General features: G+C 54.3%; 2 protein-coding genes across 3 annotated transcripts; both read left to right on the top strand.

The window, feature by feature from the left end:
- Window positions 1-193: 193 nt before the first annotated feature.
- BLVRB (biliverdin reductase B) lies at window positions 194-10,892 on the top strand. Its single transcript, XM_081019394.1, has 5 exons — window positions 194-352; window positions 6,949-7,110; window positions 7,222-7,311; window positions 9,198-9,329; window positions 9,963-10,892. The coding sequence occupies exons 1-5, from the start codon at window positions 268-270 to the stop codon at window positions 10,124-10,126; spliced, it is 633 nt and encodes a 210-aa protein (XP_080875520.1). The 5' UTR covers window positions 194-267; the 3' UTR covers window positions 10,127-10,892.
- Window positions 10,893-12,616: 1,724 nt separating this feature from the next.
- LOC308484328 (uncharacterized protein) lies at window positions 12,617-15,982 on the top strand. 2 transcript variants are annotated; one of them, XM_081019176.1, is made up of 2 exons: window positions 12,617-13,102; window positions 14,805-15,982. In XM_081019176.1, the coding sequence occupies exon 2, from the start codon at window positions 14,812-14,814 to the stop codon at window positions 15,754-15,756; it is 945 nt and encodes a 314-aa protein (XP_080875302.1). In that variant the 5' UTR covers window positions 12,617-13,102; window positions 14,805-14,811; the 3' UTR covers window positions 15,757-15,982. The 2 variants fall into 2 exon arrangements, with proteins under 2 accessions (XP_080875302.1, XP_080875301.1); XM_081019175.1 differs by having other exon boundaries at window positions 12,617-13,120.
- Window positions 15,983-17,651: the final 1,669 nt, after the last annotated feature.

Genomic DNA, 17,651 nt, shown 5'->3' with positions numbered 1-17,651 from the left:
TGCTTGGCATTGCTTATGAAAGCCGTCTGAAGGCACAGGCGCAGCGCCGAGGCAGAAGGCTGCCCGGGGGCTTGTCCAGGGCGCCCCGTTTTCTTTTCCTCCCGTGGCGCCCGTCGAGGGAGCCCCGGCTGAGCGAGCGAGCGAGCGAGCGACGCGCCGCCCCCGGCCTCTCCCGTCCTGCCTTCCCGGGCGGAGCTCCGGGCGGAAGGGCTGGCCGTGGCGGGCGGAGGCTGGCGGCCGACGGGCGGAGAAGGGAAGGAGTCCGGCATGGCCGCAGCCTGCAAAAGGATCGCCATCTTCGGCGCCACCGGCATGACTGGCCTGGCCACCCTGGCGCAAGCCGTCGAGGCTGGTGAGAGGCGGGAGGCGGGGGGAGGGCGGCGGAGAGAGGGAACCCCGTCCCTGCACAGCCCCCCAGCCTGGCGACGTGGCCCTGCTGCCGCCCCTCGGGCGCCCGTGGGGGGACCCTGCCGCCCACGGCCTCCGCTGGTCGGAGCGCAGCTGCAGCCCACTCGCGCCGGGGCGGCTTTCCTGGCCGGGGGCGGAGAGCGAAAAGCGGCTCCTCCGAGCTCCCCAACCTGTTGTTAATAATTTCCCGATTGCTGCGCCGCTTTCTTCCTCCTGGCGAGAGCCCGGCAGGGAAGGCTTTGTCAGAGAGAGAGAGAGAGAGAGAGAGAGAGAGAGAGAGAGAGAGAGAGAGAGAGAGAGAGAAGCTCCCTCCTGGCTGAGATGGGAGGCCGTCGCTGCCCCTTCGCACCGACTGGGTGGCTTGGACCCATTTCAGTGCAGGAATAAGCAAGGAAAGGTGCCTCTGTGCTCCTGCATCTGGGGGAAAGCCCCCAGGATTTAATCCTTTCCTTGCTGCATTTATATCCCCGCTTATTCCTCCAAGGAGCTCAGTGTGGTGTGCAGGATTCTCCCAGCCCTCATTTAATCCCCACAACAAGCCTGTGAGGTAGGCGAAGGCTGAGAGAGGCAGGGGCTGGATGCCAGTTGAGCTTCATGGCTGAGCAGGAGGTGGGAGGGAGCTGAACTCTGGTATCTCCCAGGTCCTCGTCTGACACACTAACCACTAGGCCACACTGCTTCCCAGTATTCTTAATAGAATTCTTTTCTCTCCCTGCCCCCTTAACCAGCCAGCTGTTCCCTCCCACCTTGTGCACTGAGAGATAAAGAGAAGGTGGGGTTGTTATCAGAAGTGGCCAGGAGACGGTTGCTGCTGTTGGTGTTACTGAAGGGCCGGGTGGAGGAGCAGATTCAGCCCCTGCCGCAAGAGGAGCCTGGGCCTTTGCGGGCGAACTTTTGTGTCCAGACAAGGCTGAGCTCCTTTGTGCAGCAACGACAACCCTGCAGAGCAGAGCCTTGTGTCCTGGGCCAGGAGAGTGTCCAGCTTAAGTCCCTTCCTTTGGCCACCTGGGCTGACCAACTGGGCCACCGCCACCGCTTTGCTCCTTTTGGCCTTCAGGGGCTGCACGGCCCAAAAGGACCCAAAAGAACTTGGGGTTCTGCCGAAGCTCCCTTTGCAGCTCAGCAACAGCCCAAACAGCAGCAGCAGCAGCAGGTGGGTGGGGAGACCTTGCCCAGACTTGATCGGATCTTGCTCCACCTGAGATTCTCTTGACAGAAACCCTCAGGCAGGTCTCACTCTCATCCTCTGGGTGGGTGCCAGGCTGGGTGTCCTGCTGCCGCAGTGCCAACGCTCGTGCCAGGACAGCCAGGGGAGCTCCTCTGGCCAGCCGGGGTTGCCACATTTGTGGGAACTATTTTGGGGAGGAACGCATCTCCAAGAAGGTAATGCTTGGGGTGATCAGGTGGCCCAAGAATCATAGAATGGTAGAGTCAGAAGGGGCCCCAGGGTCATCTAGTCCAACCCCGTGCAGTGCAGGAATCTCAGTGACATGTGGCCACCCAACCTTTGCTTAAAAACCTCCAGGGAAGGAGAGTCCACAACTTCTGCAGGGAGTCTGTTCTGCTGTCAGCTCTTCCTGTCAGAAAGTTCTTCCTGATGTTGAGTTGGAATCTTCCTGCCTGTCATTTGAGTCATTGGTTTCGCTCCTCCCCTCCAGTGCAGGCGAAAACAAGCTCCTCTCCACCTTCTGTTCTCCAGTCTGAACCTCCCCAAGCCCTCAACTATTCCTCACAAATAGGACTTAGTTTCCATATAATCATAATAATTTATTATTTATACCCCGGCCATCTGGCTGAGTTTCCCCAGCCACTCTGGGCGGCTCCCAATCGAGTGTTAAAACAATACAGCATTAAGTATTAAAAACTTCCCTAAACAGGGCTGCCTTCAGATGGCTTTTAAAGATAGGATAGCTGCTTGTTTCCTTCACATATGGTGGGAGGGCGTTCCACAGGGCGGGCACCACCACCAAGAAGGCCCTCTGTCTGGTTTCCTGTAACCTCACTTCTCACAATGAGGGAACCACCAGAAGGCCCTTGGAGCTGGACCTCAGTGTCCGGGCTGAGCAATGGGGGTGGAGATGCTCCTTCAGGTCTACTGGGCCTTTGAGGCCATTTAGGGCTTTAAATGTCAGCACCAACACTTTGAATTGTGCTTGGAAATGTACTGGGAGCCAATGCAGATCTCTCAGGACCGGTGTTATGTGGTCCCGGCGGCCACTCCCAGTCACCATTCTGGCTGCCGCATTCTGGATTAATTGTGGTTTCCGGGTCACCTTCAAAGGTAGGCCCACGTAGAGTGCATTGCAGTAGTCCAAGCGGGAGATAACCAGAGCATGCACCACTCTGGCGAGACAGTCCGCGGGCAGGGAGGGTCTCCTCCTGCTCACCAGGTGGAGCTGGTAGACAGCTGCCCTGGACACAGAATTGACCTGCACCTCCATGGACAGCTGTGAGTCCAGAATGAGTCCCACTTGGTCCTTCAGGGGCACAGTTACCCTATTCAGGACCAGGGAGTCCCCCATACCCGCCTGCCCCCTGTCCCCCCAAAACAGTACTTCTGTCTTGTCAGGATTCAACCTCAGTCTGTTAGCCGCCATCCATCCTCCAACCGCCTCCAGACACTCACACAGGACCTTCACTGCCTTCACTGGTTCTGATTTAAAAGAGAGGTAGAGCTGGGTGTCATCTGCATATTGATGAACACCCAGCCCAAACCCCCTGATGATCTCTCCCAGCGGCTGCATGTAGATGTTGAAAAGCATGAGGGAGAGGATGGAAACCTGAGGCACCCCACAAGTGAGGGCCCAGGGGTCTGAACACTCATCCCCCAACACCACTTTCCAAACCCTTTATCCTCTTGCTTACCCTCATGGGGCCAGTGAAAGGGACCCCAATTATCATCCAGTCCAACCCCCAGCAAAGCAGGAATCTCAGCCACGAATCCCTGACGGAGGGCCATCCAGCCCTCAGAAAGGTCTTCCTTTGGTTCAGATCCCGTCCTGCCGCACTCGCCTCCCACCTTCCTGTTCCCTTTCCCACTTCCCCTTGGAAGCTCTGCCCCACCAGCACAGCCTGTGGGGTCACCCTGGGGCAAGGGCCCCAGCCTTCCTCTTTGTTCTGGTGCAGCACGGGCTGCAGGATTCGGCCTTTGCCCTCGGCTGCTTTCCAAAATGCTGACACACAAACAGCAATGGCTCTTTGCAATCAATAGTCCTGGGGACCAAGGAGAGGCGAGGAAGGGACTCCCGACTGAATACTCAAGGGAGCCCAGCTGAGATGTGACTCCGCTGTTGAATTCAGCCTTACGAAAGGAGAAAATTCTCAGGAAATAAATAAGAGGATTAGCTGAAAGAAAGTTGAGAGGTGGCGTGTGGGAAGAGGGGCGAAAATGCAACTGGGAAAACCTGTCTGAAGAACATTATGTGGACTGGAAGGGGCGAAGGAAGCCTGGGGGAAGATGCCAGCATGGTTAAATAGCAAAGTCAAGGGAGTAGGACCAAGCAGACCAATAAGGACATACTACTTTAAAAATAGCACAAGCAATATTAAAACTAGATGCATAGGTGCAATATTTGTTTTTTTGTTTTACAATCCATGGACCAATTCCCAACCAGAGGGATTTGAGGAGCGAATAGCTTAAAGGTGGGGCTTGTGGTTCTTTCTGACTGTCTGTTAAATCCCCGGCTGCTGCCTTCCTGCTTTTGGTGTGACTACGGGGGCCACCAAGTACCAAAAGGCAAAAGGAACACTGCAGGGGAGGGGCAGAGAAAATGCTTCTGCTGATTCAAAGAGGATATAGCTCAGTCTCTCCTGGGGGCGTTTAAAAGAAAAGTGGACAAGGAACGAAATGGAGGATGGAGCTAGTGGCATAGCGTCAGTTTCTGGTGCCCGGGGTGGGGGGGCTGGTGCTGAGTGGGGGGGCATGTGTGTGCAGGGCGGGGGGGGCACCAGCCCACCCCTTGCCGCCAGAGTGACCCCACCCCCACCGAAGCAAAACGGGGCCACCCTGAGCTGCCTGCCAGGCCATGCACAGGGAGTCCGGCTGGCCAACATGGCCATTGGGGAGAAGGTCATAGCCAGGATTTATGTTGGGGGAGGCAGAACCAACATGATTGGTCAGTTAAGTATTTCTATTGTTTTATTTGATCCGGGGAGCAGCTGCCCCCTGGTTACTCCCATGCTTGGCGGGCAGAGAGGAGCACCGGACTGGGGGTGGCTGGTTCGCCCTCAAAAATTGTGTGCCCGGGGCCATGGCCCCCCTGTGCCCCCTCCACGCTACACCCCTGGACGGAGCAACTTCCTGCCTGAGCAGTTCAGAAACAGAGCCGGTCCCTGGAAGGCAGAAAAAGGGAAATGAGAGGGAGAAAGAGGAGAATCGCCTCTTCCTTTCTCCTGCATCTTGAACTGGAGACCAGCTGAGGGCAGGCAGATGTGGAGGAGGCTGCCTTGCCAGGGCTCCCTGCCAGAGAGGAAGGCTGCAGTGCTGCTCAGTCCCAGCTGCTAGAAGGAGAGAGGCCTCTGGTCCTCGAATCCTGCAGTGCCGGATTTGCATATAAGCTAAACAAGCTCTAGCTTAGGGCCCCACTCTCTTGGGAACCCCCAAGAAATTTAAAGGGGGGGGGGACTGGATGTAGATTTCCAAAATATAAGTTTTTAAAAAATCAAATAAAACCTAGATACAGCAACTGTGTGTTGTGTTGGCTCCTAGGGTGTAAGTCATGGGCCCGCCTGCTCGTCTGCCCCCTCAAATATCCCTGCTTTGCTCCTTTCTATATATAGGGTGCCTACATTCTGCATGGACTGGTTGCAGGGCAACATGTGCAAAGGGCTTGAGATATCTATGAGGTCCATCAATTACCATATAGCATATATTCAACACACAAAAACAGTGACGATTTATTGTTGACAAAGGACAGCTGGACATAACAAAGGCTCCATTGCCTTCAGGAGCTGAGGGCCGCATCAAACCTAAACCCGGCCCTGCTTGCAGGTGCCCCAGAGGGACCTGGGGCCCCCCTGTGAGAACAGGAGGCACTGGGGGAGGGGGCACTGGCCTGATTCAGCAGGACTGGATTTCATTTCATTTCACTTTTAATTTGTATACCGCCTTTCTTTTTTACAATACCCAAGGCGGTTTACAAGCTGCAGAAACAAAGAATGTACACCTTATAACTAGCTAATCCAATACAAAAATGCGATAATAAAACATAACTTTAAAATAAGCAGCTTACATACAAAAGTAATATTCAACAATCCGTTGGAATAGTATAGAATACCGGTAATATCAGCATATAAAAATTAAACAGAAATTCACTCTTAACAGTTACAATAAATAATTTCTAAACTAAAAAAATTGTCCAGTAGCACCTTAGAGACCGACTAAGTTTGTTCTTCGTATGAGCTTTTGCATGCATGCACACTTCTTCAGATACCTAAGGTGCTACTGGACCATATATATATATATATATATATATATATATATATATCCTGTGTCAGACCAACATGGCTGCCTACTCTAAACTATAATCAATAAAAACAATGGCAAGTTGCAGTGCATAAAATAATGCAATACAAACTGAGAAGCAGATACTGGAGGGGGGGCAAGGCAGGTGGAAGAAGGCCTTGCCTGGTGAAGTCTCTCCCCTTGGACTGAGTGTGGTGCTGATAAGACTAAGGTTGCTGGTTCGATCCTTGTAGGGGACAGCTGCTGCATATTCCTGCCTAGCAGGGGGTTAGAGTAGACCAGACGTGTTCAACTGGTTGACCGCGGGTGTGTTCCAGGTCTGAGAGCCAGTGTGGTGCAGTGGTTAAGAGCAATGGACTCGTAATCTGGGGAACCGGGTTCGCGTCTCCGCTCCTCTACATGCAGCTGCTGGGTGACCTTGGGCCAGTCACACTTCTCTGAAGTCTCTCAGCCCCTCTCACCTCACAGAGGGTTTGTTGTGGGGGAGGAAGGGAAAGGAGAATGTTAGCCGCTTTGAGACTCCTTAAAGGGAGTGAAAGGCGGGATATCAAATCCAAACTCTTCTTCTTCTTCTTCTTCTTTGATTGCCGCAATTAAAAAAGTGATCTCCTGGGTTCTCCTGATGGATCGCTGCCCTTTGTCGCATCACTGCTGCAGCTGAGAAAGCTTGTATTCCCAGGGGCGGGGTCAGAGTGGGGGAATCAGGGAGGGCGGTGGGCATGAGCGATTTTATAACCCCCCCCCCCAAAGCTGAACAGGTTTTGCCAATCCTTCCCAAAAAAAGCTCAGCAACCCTGGGCAACCCTCCCCACCAAAAGCTTGACAATGGGTAGATCACTACCAGTTTTATTATACTGGAAGTAGATCACAGTCTCTAGAGAGCTGGACGTGTCTGAACTAGACGCTCTTCAGGGTCTCCTCCAACTCCACAGTTCTCTGATTCTACGACTTTTCTTCTGTTCCTCCTTCCCGCTGCCCCTCCAGAGCTTGACAGTGGAGGCTGGGAGTCCTGGGCTCCTCCTGCCCCCTTCCTGGCTGCCTCTGACCCCCAGGCCTCATCCTGCCTCTCTTTCCAGGCTACCAGGTGACGGTGCTGGTGCGGGACCCGGTCCGGCTGCCGCCAGAGCCCCACCCAGCGCAGGTGGTGGTGGGGGACGTCCTGAACCCGGCGGACGTCGACCGAGCTGTGAAGGGGCAGGACGCCGTGATCGTCATCCTGGGCACCCGCAATGACCTCAGTAGGCGAAGCTGCCCCCTCCCTCCCTCCCTCCCTCCCTCCCCCCGCCTGCCCTGCCCCCTCCCATGAGCCTTGGCTGATCCTTCTCCTCCTTCTCTCTGCCTCCTGCCAGGTCCTACCACCATGATGTCTGAAGGCACCCGGAACATTGTGGCAGCCATGAAATCCCACGGCATCCGCAAAGTCGTGGTTTGTCTCTCAGGTCAGCTGCTCCAGGCAGGACTTCTCTAAGCTACAGGGCTGTTCTCTCTGTGTAGAGTAAGCTGAGTAAGATTGTCTTCCATGAACATGGTCTTAACAATGAGTCCATAAGTGACTGTGGAGGCCAATTCTGCATCCCCACGTCCTTCCACAGTGGGGATATTGGTTTCTGGGTGGGAGTTGATCCCAGTGAGGGTTTGCCAAGCATTCCTTCCTCTTAGTACGTTTCTCCCTTGCGTCCTGAGTTCGAGTGTCTTCAAAGCCCAGGACACCTTTGGTAAAGGCTGTTCTCCAACTGGAGCACTGCAGGCCAGTGTTTCCCAATTGTTGGTGTTTATACTACATTTTTAAAGATTTGCCTTCAGAGAGTCTTTGAACCTCTTTTGTTGACCACCAGCATTATGCTTTCCATTTTTAAGTTCAGAGTAGAGCCGTTGCTTTGGAAGATGATAATCAGGCATCCACACAACATGACCAGTCCAACGAAGTTGATGTTGAAGAATCATTGCTTCAACACTGGTGATCTTTGCTTCTTCCAGTACACTGGTATTAGTTCGCCTGTCTTCCCAAGTGATGTGTAAAATTTTTCAGAGACACTGTTGATGGAATCTTTTGAGGAGTTGGAGATGGGGCCCAAAATGTTACAAATACCAATAGGATGTTTGTTTATCTCCTGGCTTTTTCCTTTATTAGTGGCTTGTGCAAATTAAAACAACAGAGAGGAGATACAGGAAGTTAAGCATGCATAAAAGGCAACTGTTAAAAAGGAATTAAAGCAATATTTAAAAAAACAAATTTTAAAATACAGGCAACCACCCCCTCCCCCTTTTGCATGTGACTGCACAGGAAATTGATCAATTCAAATGGTGGGAGAGAGCTGGAAAGAGGCCATCAGTGAGCCAAAAGTCCAGAAATAAAGGTTTAAAAGAAAAAAAAAATAATGGGCTCTGAAATGGCCCCTGGGATCTCTTGCTGCAGTCTCACTGCCTCCCTCAGCAGCTGTTGGGTGGGAAGCTCTCTTGCCGTGGGCTCTGCCCTTTCTGGTGCTCTGGAGGCAAAGGTATTTCTGATACCTCTTAAATCACCCTCGTCCCACGCTCTGAGGAGGCTCCCCACGCAAGTGCATGTTGCTTATGGGGGGGCCTGGAATGCAACGCCTGCATAAGGGGGAGATCTCGGGGCGCCTTTCTCCGCTTGGACCCCCAAGCGCTGCAGGGGAAATGCCCAAAGGCGGCTCAGCATGGTCTTCCTGTGACACTTTGGGCTAGTGGGCCATAGAGAGTAGAAGAGCCGAGCGTGCCTAATAGTTAGAGCCAGGCGCCCTTGCCAGCAACTCTTCAATGAGAGCTGAAGTGGGAACGGGGTGCAAGGGGCAGGAGGCAGGGCCAGCAGTTTAGTCGCAAGACATTGAAATATGATGCGGTGACTGTGTTGAAGGTCGGGGCTCCCTGACAGTGGCCAGGTGGTCTGTAGGCAGACAGTTAACCAGCATCTAGCACAGCTCATTACAAACACTGCAAGAGGCAGAAAAATCTTCACCAAGACCAATGTTGCAGTTTGGGAACGGCTGGGTTAGGGTCTCTTAAGATCCCCATAAAGATCCCCAAAGCATAGAATATTACTTAGATTTTCAAAGCCTCTTACAAATTCTTACCGTCACACCTCTGCCCTTCTTCACATTTTGCAGATGACTGGCCCAGGTGGGGCTTGGACTTAGGTGCCCAAGATAAGGTCTCTGCCCCGCAGCTCTTGAGGCTTCCTCGTCTGGGGGTGTGGGGTGGGGAGCACCCTTGGCCTCTGCCCCCGCCCTGGGAGAGAGACGGGCCTGCTGCAGGGTCTGATCCTGCCGCCCAGCTCTCCACTCTCCTTTTCTGGCCTTGCTTGCAGCCTTCCTGATGTGGGACCTGGACAAGGTGCCGGCCAAGCTGCGCCCAGTGACCGAGGACCACATCCGGATGCAGCAGATCCTCAAGGAGTCGGGGCTGGACTGCGTCTACGTCATGCCCCCCCACATCGCAGGTGCGTCTCTGGGCTGTGGGAAGGGGGTCGGAGGGCGGGCTCTGCAGTGGGTGGAGAGCAGCTCTTCCTCCTTGGTGTGGGCGGGTGTCTGTCTAAGACACACCTCTGCTCATCGGCCTTTATTTTCTTTCTTCCATTTCTGTCCCACCATTTCCCCTCCAAGGAGCTCAAGGTGGTTTGCATCTCACGATCCCCCCCACAACCCTGCGAGGCAGGCTCCGCTGAGAGATGCAGCAACTGCACCTCAAGGTCACGCAGAGAGCTCTGTTCATGGCCAAGGGGGGGGGGAGTTGAACCCTCGTCTCCCAGGTCCTGCTCCGGCACTCTAACCGCTGCACCACCCTGGCTCTGTGTTCCCAACCAAGGAAGGTTGACCCCTCAATGATTTTAAAAACCAGGGAAACCCTGAAAAACATGGCAGCATGAGACACGGATGAAATCCCAAACACCATTACCGTTTAAACTACACGCCTGTTTTTATTCATCCAAGAAGCTAGGAAGGCTCAGGAGGGGAAGGAGAATTTGCGTTGGGGGGGATTTCTGTCTCAGCTGTTGGGTCTTTGGGGGGAGATCCCTCACAGGCTCCATTCCCTGGATCAGCTCACCTGGGCTCTCTTCCTCCTCCTCCTCCAGGTGACCAGCCGCTCACCGGCGACTACACGGTGACCGTGGACACGTCCAGCGGCTCCAGAGTCATCTCCAAGCACGACCTCGGGCATTTTTTCCTCAAGTGCCTGGCCACCTCCGAGTACGACGGGAAGAACGTCTACCTCTCCAGGCACTACCCCAAGGAATGAGGCCGGCCGGCCACCACCGCCCTGTTGGCCTCTCTCTGCCTCTGCGGAGGTCAATGATGAAGCCTCGTCCCATTGACAAAAGGGAAATTCTCCATCGCTGATGCCGCCCCCTCCACCCGCCCCTCTCTGCCTCGTGTGCTATAATGAGTGCCTTTCTCCCCTTAACATGAGCCAAGGGGGGGTGAGCTGCCCACCCAGCGCCCGTGCCACAAGGCACCTTGGCTGGTGTTGCTGCATGCCTGTGTTTTCCTGTGTTCAACAGCGGCTGTGCTTGTCCCGCTCTCCCCCGCCAGTGTCCTTGTGCAGTGATTTGAGCCGCTATGTTCTCCCCGCCACATCCCAAGAGAAGGGAGCGAGGCTAGGGGGTCCCTGGGGAACGAGGCGCTGCTTGCTTGGTCCAAGAAGTCTCTTATTGGGGTCAGGAATGTGTCAGCTTCAGGAGTACACAGAACTATTGGGCAGAATAGCAGCCTGAGTGGCCAGGACCCATCGGAAGGGAGTGAGGTTTTTGTATTGTAAGACATTATTTAGCTGAAAGGGGATTGATAGATGTATTAAATGATAAGATTACTAGCCGTTACAGAGCAGTCTGGAATGGGAGTGGCTAAATCATTAAGTATTTGCATTAATGTTAATGGGTAACCTTGCTCTCTCTCTATGGCTATGGAACCTCCTTCCCTCTTCCTTGCTGAAGAGTTCTGTGTAACGGGAAAGCTTACATACTTGTTAACAAAAGTTAATCAAATAAAAAGTATATTTTGACCTATTTCAATCCTTCGGGTCCTGATGTCACCACTTGGAGCCAGTTGAGAGTTGTATGGATGCAACTGTGGTTGCGCATTCTGTTCTCAAAGTGGCCAGCCCCGTGCCCATCGCAGGAGCTGAGCACAAGGGCAGCTCTCCCTCCTGCAGTTGTCAGCAACTACAGCGGTCCCTTGGTTCTCAAATGCCTTGGTACTCAAACAACTTGGAACCCAAACACTGCAAACCTGGAAGTAAGTGTTCCGGTTTGCAAACTTTTTTTGGAAGCCAAATGTGCTCCATTTTGAGTGTTACGCTTCCGATTTGAGTGTTATGCTGAGGTCTCTCTGTTTTTGCTATTTAGTTTGTGTTTTGGTATTTGCTGCTCTTTTTGTTTTGTTTTTGGGACTGTGTGGAACCCAGGTCAGCTACTGATTGATTGATTGATTGATTGATTGTGTGACTGCAGTACATTGTTTATTGCTTTCGTTTTGTGGATCAGTGGTCTTGTTAGATGGTAAAATTCATGTTAAATTTCTGTTTTAGGGGTGGTTTTTAGAAGTCTGGAACAGATTAATCTGTTTTGCATTACTTTCTATGGGAAAGCACGACTTGGTTTTGGAACGCTTTGGTTTTGAAACAGACTTCCGGAATGGATTAAATTTGAGAACCAAGGTGCCACTGTAGAACGTATTTGGGAGAATGAACTTAGCCTTGCAGGGAGTTGGGCTAGATGCCCCTTTGGGTCTCTTCCAGCTCAAGAATCCTACCATTCTTGCTCCCCATCTGAGCCTCCTGCTTCCTGGTCAAGCATGTCTTGGCCATTACCCAGAGGAGGGGTGGGCAGAGTTTGGGGCGGGGAGGTGGGTGGGCTGCCTGCCCTGGAGGATCCCCTGCCTTTCGGCTGGATCCACATAAGTACACAAACACACAGGGGCACCTGAGGCCCCGGTGCTGGGGCTTATGGGGGGGGGGAGAGACTTCCTTCTTTCCTGCCTGGGCCGCGGAGTGAGTGATTTAGACCCAGCCATTTTCCTCCCTTCCTCTGCTCTCAATCTCTACACCTGGCACTTTCATGCTCTTCTGTCATAAGGACCAAGAAAGGGCAGCCTAGCTGTGCCTGCATCCCTTCCTCTTACAGGTTTGGGTTGAAGACCTGGGACGGCTAAACTGAGTCCCTGAGCTAGAAGACACTTTATCCGATGCATGAAAGGGCTGGTTTCTGCCAGCAGCTGCACAGACATTTTGATCAACTGCAATTCGCCTCTCATGGTGGAGATTTAATTTAATTTGCACTGTGGTAAGATGTCTCCCCTTTTTATTATGGTCATTCCTATCCCACGGCCCCTCTGGAATTCCAAGCAGCCTGTTAAACTTGTGGGACTCCCTGCTGCTAGATTCGATTTAGGTTTTATGAGGCCCTAAGCTACTGAAGGGAATGGGGCCCTTGATATGTCCAACTGTCCTTTGCCAACGACAAATTGTTGCTGTTTTTGGTGTTGAATATATGCTAGATGGTAATTGATGGACCTCATAGGTATCTGAAGCCATTTGCACATGTTGCCCTGCAACCAGTCCATGCAGAATGTAGGCACCCTATATATAGAAAGGAGCAAAGCAGGGATATTTTAGGGAGTAGGCAAGCAGGCGGAGCCCATGACTTACATCATAGGAGCCTACACAACACAAAATAATAATAATAAAATAAAATTTTATTTATATCCCTCCCTCCCCAGCCGAAGCCGGGCTCAGAGCGGTTGGTGTATGTAGGTTTTATTTTATTTGTTTTTTATCTTCTGTTTTGGAAATGTACATCCAGGTTTTTTCCTCCCTTTAAATTTTTTTGGGGCCCCCAAGAGAATGGGGCCCTAAGCTAGAGCTTGTTTAGCTTATACGTAAATCCAGCACTGCTCACAGGGCTCCAAAGAACCCAGGCGTCCGGGTGGCGTAGGCGCTGGACTTGAGACCTAGGAGGGAGGCTGCGGCGCCACCTGGAGGCCGAAGCGAAGCAGCGCCGCTGGAGCGCAAGGGGCGGCACCTGGACCTTGCCAGGTGAGGGTCTCTCCCCGGCCAATGAGAGGGCCTGTTTCCCGACCAGCCCACCAATGGGCGCGGAGCTGGCCCCCGCCGCTGCTGGGAACGCCGATCTCCGGGGATCAGAAGCCAGAAACGTGCCGCGTTTTCTATTGGCGCTTCCGCAGCTCCGCAAAGGCTCCGCTCGGCAGCCCCGGCCAGGTGAGCGGCCCCGGCCAGGTAAGCAGTCCCTTCTCCTCCTGTGCAAAGAGCGGGGGGTTCTGCAACCTTTGGCTCGCTGACTCCGGGGCAAGATGACCTTGGCGAGGAGACCCCCGAAAGGGCTCGCCTCGCAGCCCCGGAGTGCGCCCGTGATTTTCCCAGGACTTAATCCGGGGTAGTTCTCTAGTCCGCGGTGAGGCTCGCTGACTTCGGATTTGGGCTGAGCTGGGGCTTGTTTCCCCAGCCAGCCCCCCTCCCCCCCGCGCCCCAATTTTCCGTCTCGCGCCCCCACCTCTGCAGGGAGAGCAGCGGGTCCTTTGCGCGCCCTGCACCCATCCTGCTATCTGGAGTTTGCGCGTCCATTTCCTGGCCGCGGAGGGGGAGGTGGCGAAAGCTCCGGCCTGGGCGCTTGAATGGCTCGGGGGTGAGTCATGGCCAGAGGCTCGGGAGCGGGCAGGGGAGGGTCATTCTCCAGGGAGCAACTTTGCAGTGGAGAGGGAACCCTGGGCAGCTACCTGGCAGTGGGGGTGGGGGCACAGTTTAGGCCTGCAGGAATTGGCCCCCTTTTTGAGTCCAGGGCTCCTTTAGGAACCGCAGCAACCCATCCAGACACCACTTCGAAGCCTCTGCTCCTTTTGGGACCTGCCTAGACACCCAAAACAGGAGTTCCACCAAGAAACTGAGGGCAAGGTCTCCACTCAGTCTGAGCCCCAAATAAGAAACCAAACCCCTAAGCCTCAAAAAAAAAACCCTTCCCCTCCAGGGATCACATCCATCCAACACTGTGCCAGCCGCACCCGAGGAGTAAACACTGGGCTCTCCTGGTCTGTGCCTCCAGTTTCCTTGGTGGGGGCAGGAAGGCGCAGGATTGTGGAGAAAATGGGGACTGCAGTAAAAAGTTGGGATTTGTTGACCTCCAGTGAAGCTGAATGTTGGAGGATTCAGGACAGATAAAAGTAAGGGCTTCTTCATGTAGCCCAGAATTAAACTTTGGAACTCCCTGCCACAGGAGGCAGGGATGGCCATCAACTCAGATGGCTTTCAAAGAGGATTGGACAAACTCATGGAGGAGGAGGAGGGGGCTTCTGAGGGCTACTAGCCAGGATGGCTGTGTGCCAATACCCTCCACTGCCTCTTGAGTGCCGCTTGCTGGGGGAAATCCAAAGGGGGGGTCACTGTTGCACTTATGGTCTGCTTATGGGCTTTTTTCCATTGGGCATCTGGGGGGCCACTGTGAGAACAAGAAAAGAACATGATTGTTGGATCAGCCATCTAGCCCAGGACCCCGTTCTCACAGCCTGGGCATCTAGATAGACTGCCTCTGGGCCTGGAGGTTCCATCAGAAGAATGTGCCCTCTGGATCAGACCAAGGGCCCATCTAGCCCAGCATCCTGTTCTCACAGTGGCCAAGCAGGTGCCTTTTCTGGGAAACTGGCAGGCCAGATCCGAGCATGAGAGCAGCTCTGCCCTCCTGCGGTTTCCAGCAGCTGGCATTCAGAAGCATTGCTGCCCTCCACAGTGGCTGGTAGCAGCGCTGGGAGAGCCACCCCTTCTGCTTAGGGCCCTCTCTGGCTACGAGATCCACCACTTGGCCCAGTCGCCACCTCTGTGCTGTGGCCAGTGTGGTTTGCCTCCCCGTCTCCTGAGCCCTGACCTTGCTTGGCTCCATCCTGACCTGTGCCTTCTTCCTCCCTCTCCCCAGGGAGACAATGGCGCCCAGCAGCTTGAGATGCCAGCGCCTCGAGCAGGACGGGGCTTCTGCCAGGAGCCAGCGCCGCTGCTGCCGCATCCCAGACCACAAGCGCTGCTCCTTCCTGCGCGCGGCACAGGGGAAATACGCCACGCTGATCACGCCCTACGTGCGAGACTTGCACAAGAGCGTCCTCCTCAAGAACACCATCCTGCACCTCCAAGACCCCGGCCGAGGGAGCCAGGAAACGGGCCTCGGGCTGGCAGCACCCCAGGGTGCCCCACCTTGGCAAGAGGCAAGCCAGGGTCCCCCAGCAGAGAGCGAAGGTGCAGTGTCTCTGCCAGCGCAGCCAGCAGAAGAGCCTCCGAGTGCTGTGGGCAATGGCCAGGCGAGAGCAGCTGACATGGGCATCAGCATGTGGGCACTGCCTGCCTTCTCCAGCCCCTGCCAAGATGCAGGACAGGTGGCCAGTGAAGACAGCCGGCCTGACCCGCTCCTGGATTCCTTCCTCTGCACTGCTGGTGAAGTCCTGTATTTTTGGGAGAGTCTGCAGCAACAGGAAGGTGGCAGTGGCCCCTGCCCGTCTCTGGCTGGCCCCAGAACCGATTCCCCCTGGCCTTCTGAAAGTGCAGCTGCCAGCCCAGGGCAGGAGGCTGGTGCCTGGGGTGCCCTCTGCCCTGAGGAGCAGCCCCGCGACCCCTTGTTTGACAGCTTTGAGATCTTGGCCTCCAGCTACGCGAGCGACATCCCTGCAGAGGATTTCTTTGCAGACATTGACATGTCAGAGTTTGAGAGCGTCCTGTGGGGTTCGCCGAGCAACGGGCAGCCCACAGTTATCGACATGGCAGGCCAGGCTGCCGCTGAGATTGCCCCCCAGGCTGAAGCACCCCCTCTTCCCGGTCAGGATGTAAGCAGCAGGATGGGGAGCCTCGACCATTACGTGGAGCTCCTTCTGCGCTCCTGAAATGTTCCACTCCGGATCCCTTGGATTTCAAGGTTCTGCCGTCATTAACGTTTACAGGTCAATTGACCATGACTTGCCAAAGAAAAGGGACCGTGGGTTTTGCAGGACTAAATCAACTAGCTTTAAACCTTGCAATACCGGCATTTTTCATTCTACTTGAAAGGGTGCAAACAAGTGACTAAACTCTCATTTGCTGCAAGTGCAATAAATCCTGTCTATTAGAGTAGTGGAAATGTGTGTCATTGGCTCTGGGAATGTCCTCAGCACCCCCAGACCTGAGAGTTAACTCTTTATGGACAAAGTGTGCCCTTTCAGCAGCCCCCCAGGTCTGAGCCCTGCCAGGTGGTGGCAGCAGCCATGGGCACAACCGGAAGCTTCTCCTACATGGAAGGCGTTCTTGCTCTTCAAGCCCCCCCCCCCCTGGTTCTAGGAGGCCATGGGGTGGGGGATGGTGGGGATCCGTTGAGCCCATCCCTCGCCTTAACAGCCTCTTCCTCTGACACGTCTGGCCTGCCCGTCTCTGGCTCCTGCCTCATGGGCACTGCCAAACCCCTCTCCTGGGCCAGTGCCCTGGCCTCCTGCCTCCTCCCCACACTGTCAGAGCCCTGACAGGTTGACTATCAGTAGCCGGGGCAGGAGCAGGGCAGGTGTTGGCTCAGGTGGGCTGGGGCGGCTTCTCCCTAGTTCAGGGACTGGGAACCTCAGGCCCGCCAGACATTGTTGGACTCCAACTCCCAGCATTCCCTGACCATTAGCTGTGCTAGCTGTGGCTGATGGGAGTTGGAGTCCAACTCTCTTTCTGTACGCAAGCCCATTTTCCTTGAAGCAAAGTTGCTGCTGCCACCCCTGGTGGGCATCTTTTGCCAGCCTTGCCTTTTGCCAGCTCAGTTCGGAGGACGGGGACTCCTTTGCTACCTCTTCCAAGCATGTGGCCAGTTGGCTGAAGCAGCCCTGGAATTGCATCTTGACTACCTCTTCAAGCTGGTTCTGCATCCCAGCAATGGGGCTGCCGCCGCCGCCGCCGCCTTCTGACATTGGCCAGACCTGCTTGGTGGTTCCCCAAACACATGCACATTGTGGTCGTCTGCTCTGGAAACGTACTGCTGATGTGCCAAGGCAGGTGCTCCTCTGTTGCAGAGCCTCTCGCCAGAGCCATTCTTCCTGGGATCTTGAATTTGGGGAGCACCCGTGACCTGTGAATCTCTGCATTTCTCTGGCCAGCCCAGAAAGAAACTTCTTGGGCCACATTCCACATCCCTGCCTTGGCAGACATTTGGACCATTTGCCACCCTCTGATGGTGCCCTTGAGTGGACAGCTTTGGCTCGCTAGTCCTGTTCCAATGAGCATGATGCAAATTAAAATCTCTCATGGGTTGGGAGCCCCAACGTGAACTGGCAACACCAGGCTGCAAATGTCCCTTCTAGACTTCTGAATACCCACCTTCGATGAATACTTGAAGAAGCCAAGTTGTGTTGCTTTGACAGAATCACAGAATTGTCAGGTTGGAAGGGACCCCGAGGGTCATCTAGCCCAACCCCGCTGCAGTGCAGATATCACAATATTGCATTCCTTCTTTAAAACCTAACCAAAAAAGTTAAGCTCTCAGGTCAGTGCTGATGTCTGTAACAAGTTATTTATAAATGTTATAACTTATTGCCTGATATGTTAAAGGGGAGGGCAAAGGACTGGGGTCTGTTCTCCTGGGCAGCTTCCAGGGTGAGATGCCTCTCCTCCCATCCCCAGCTGGGAATATGAGGAGCAGCCTGGCTTTCTCTCATATGCCGCCTTAAGGACAAACACATTCTGGCATCAGCTGTAGGCCCTCTAGACCAGGCTTCCTCAACCTCTGCCCTCCAGATGTTTTGAGACTACAGTTCCCATCATCCCTGACCTC

This window comes from Podarcis pityusensis, assembly GCF_964106645.2.
Source record: "Podarcis pityusensis genome assembly, chromosome: 8".
Classification (NCBI taxonomy): domain Eukaryota; kingdom Metazoa; phylum Chordata; class Lepidosauria; order Squamata; family Lacertidae; genus Podarcis; species Podarcis pityusensis.
Note: the sequence above shows the minus strand (reverse complement) of the source record. Positions and strands in the feature narration are given on the sequence as shown.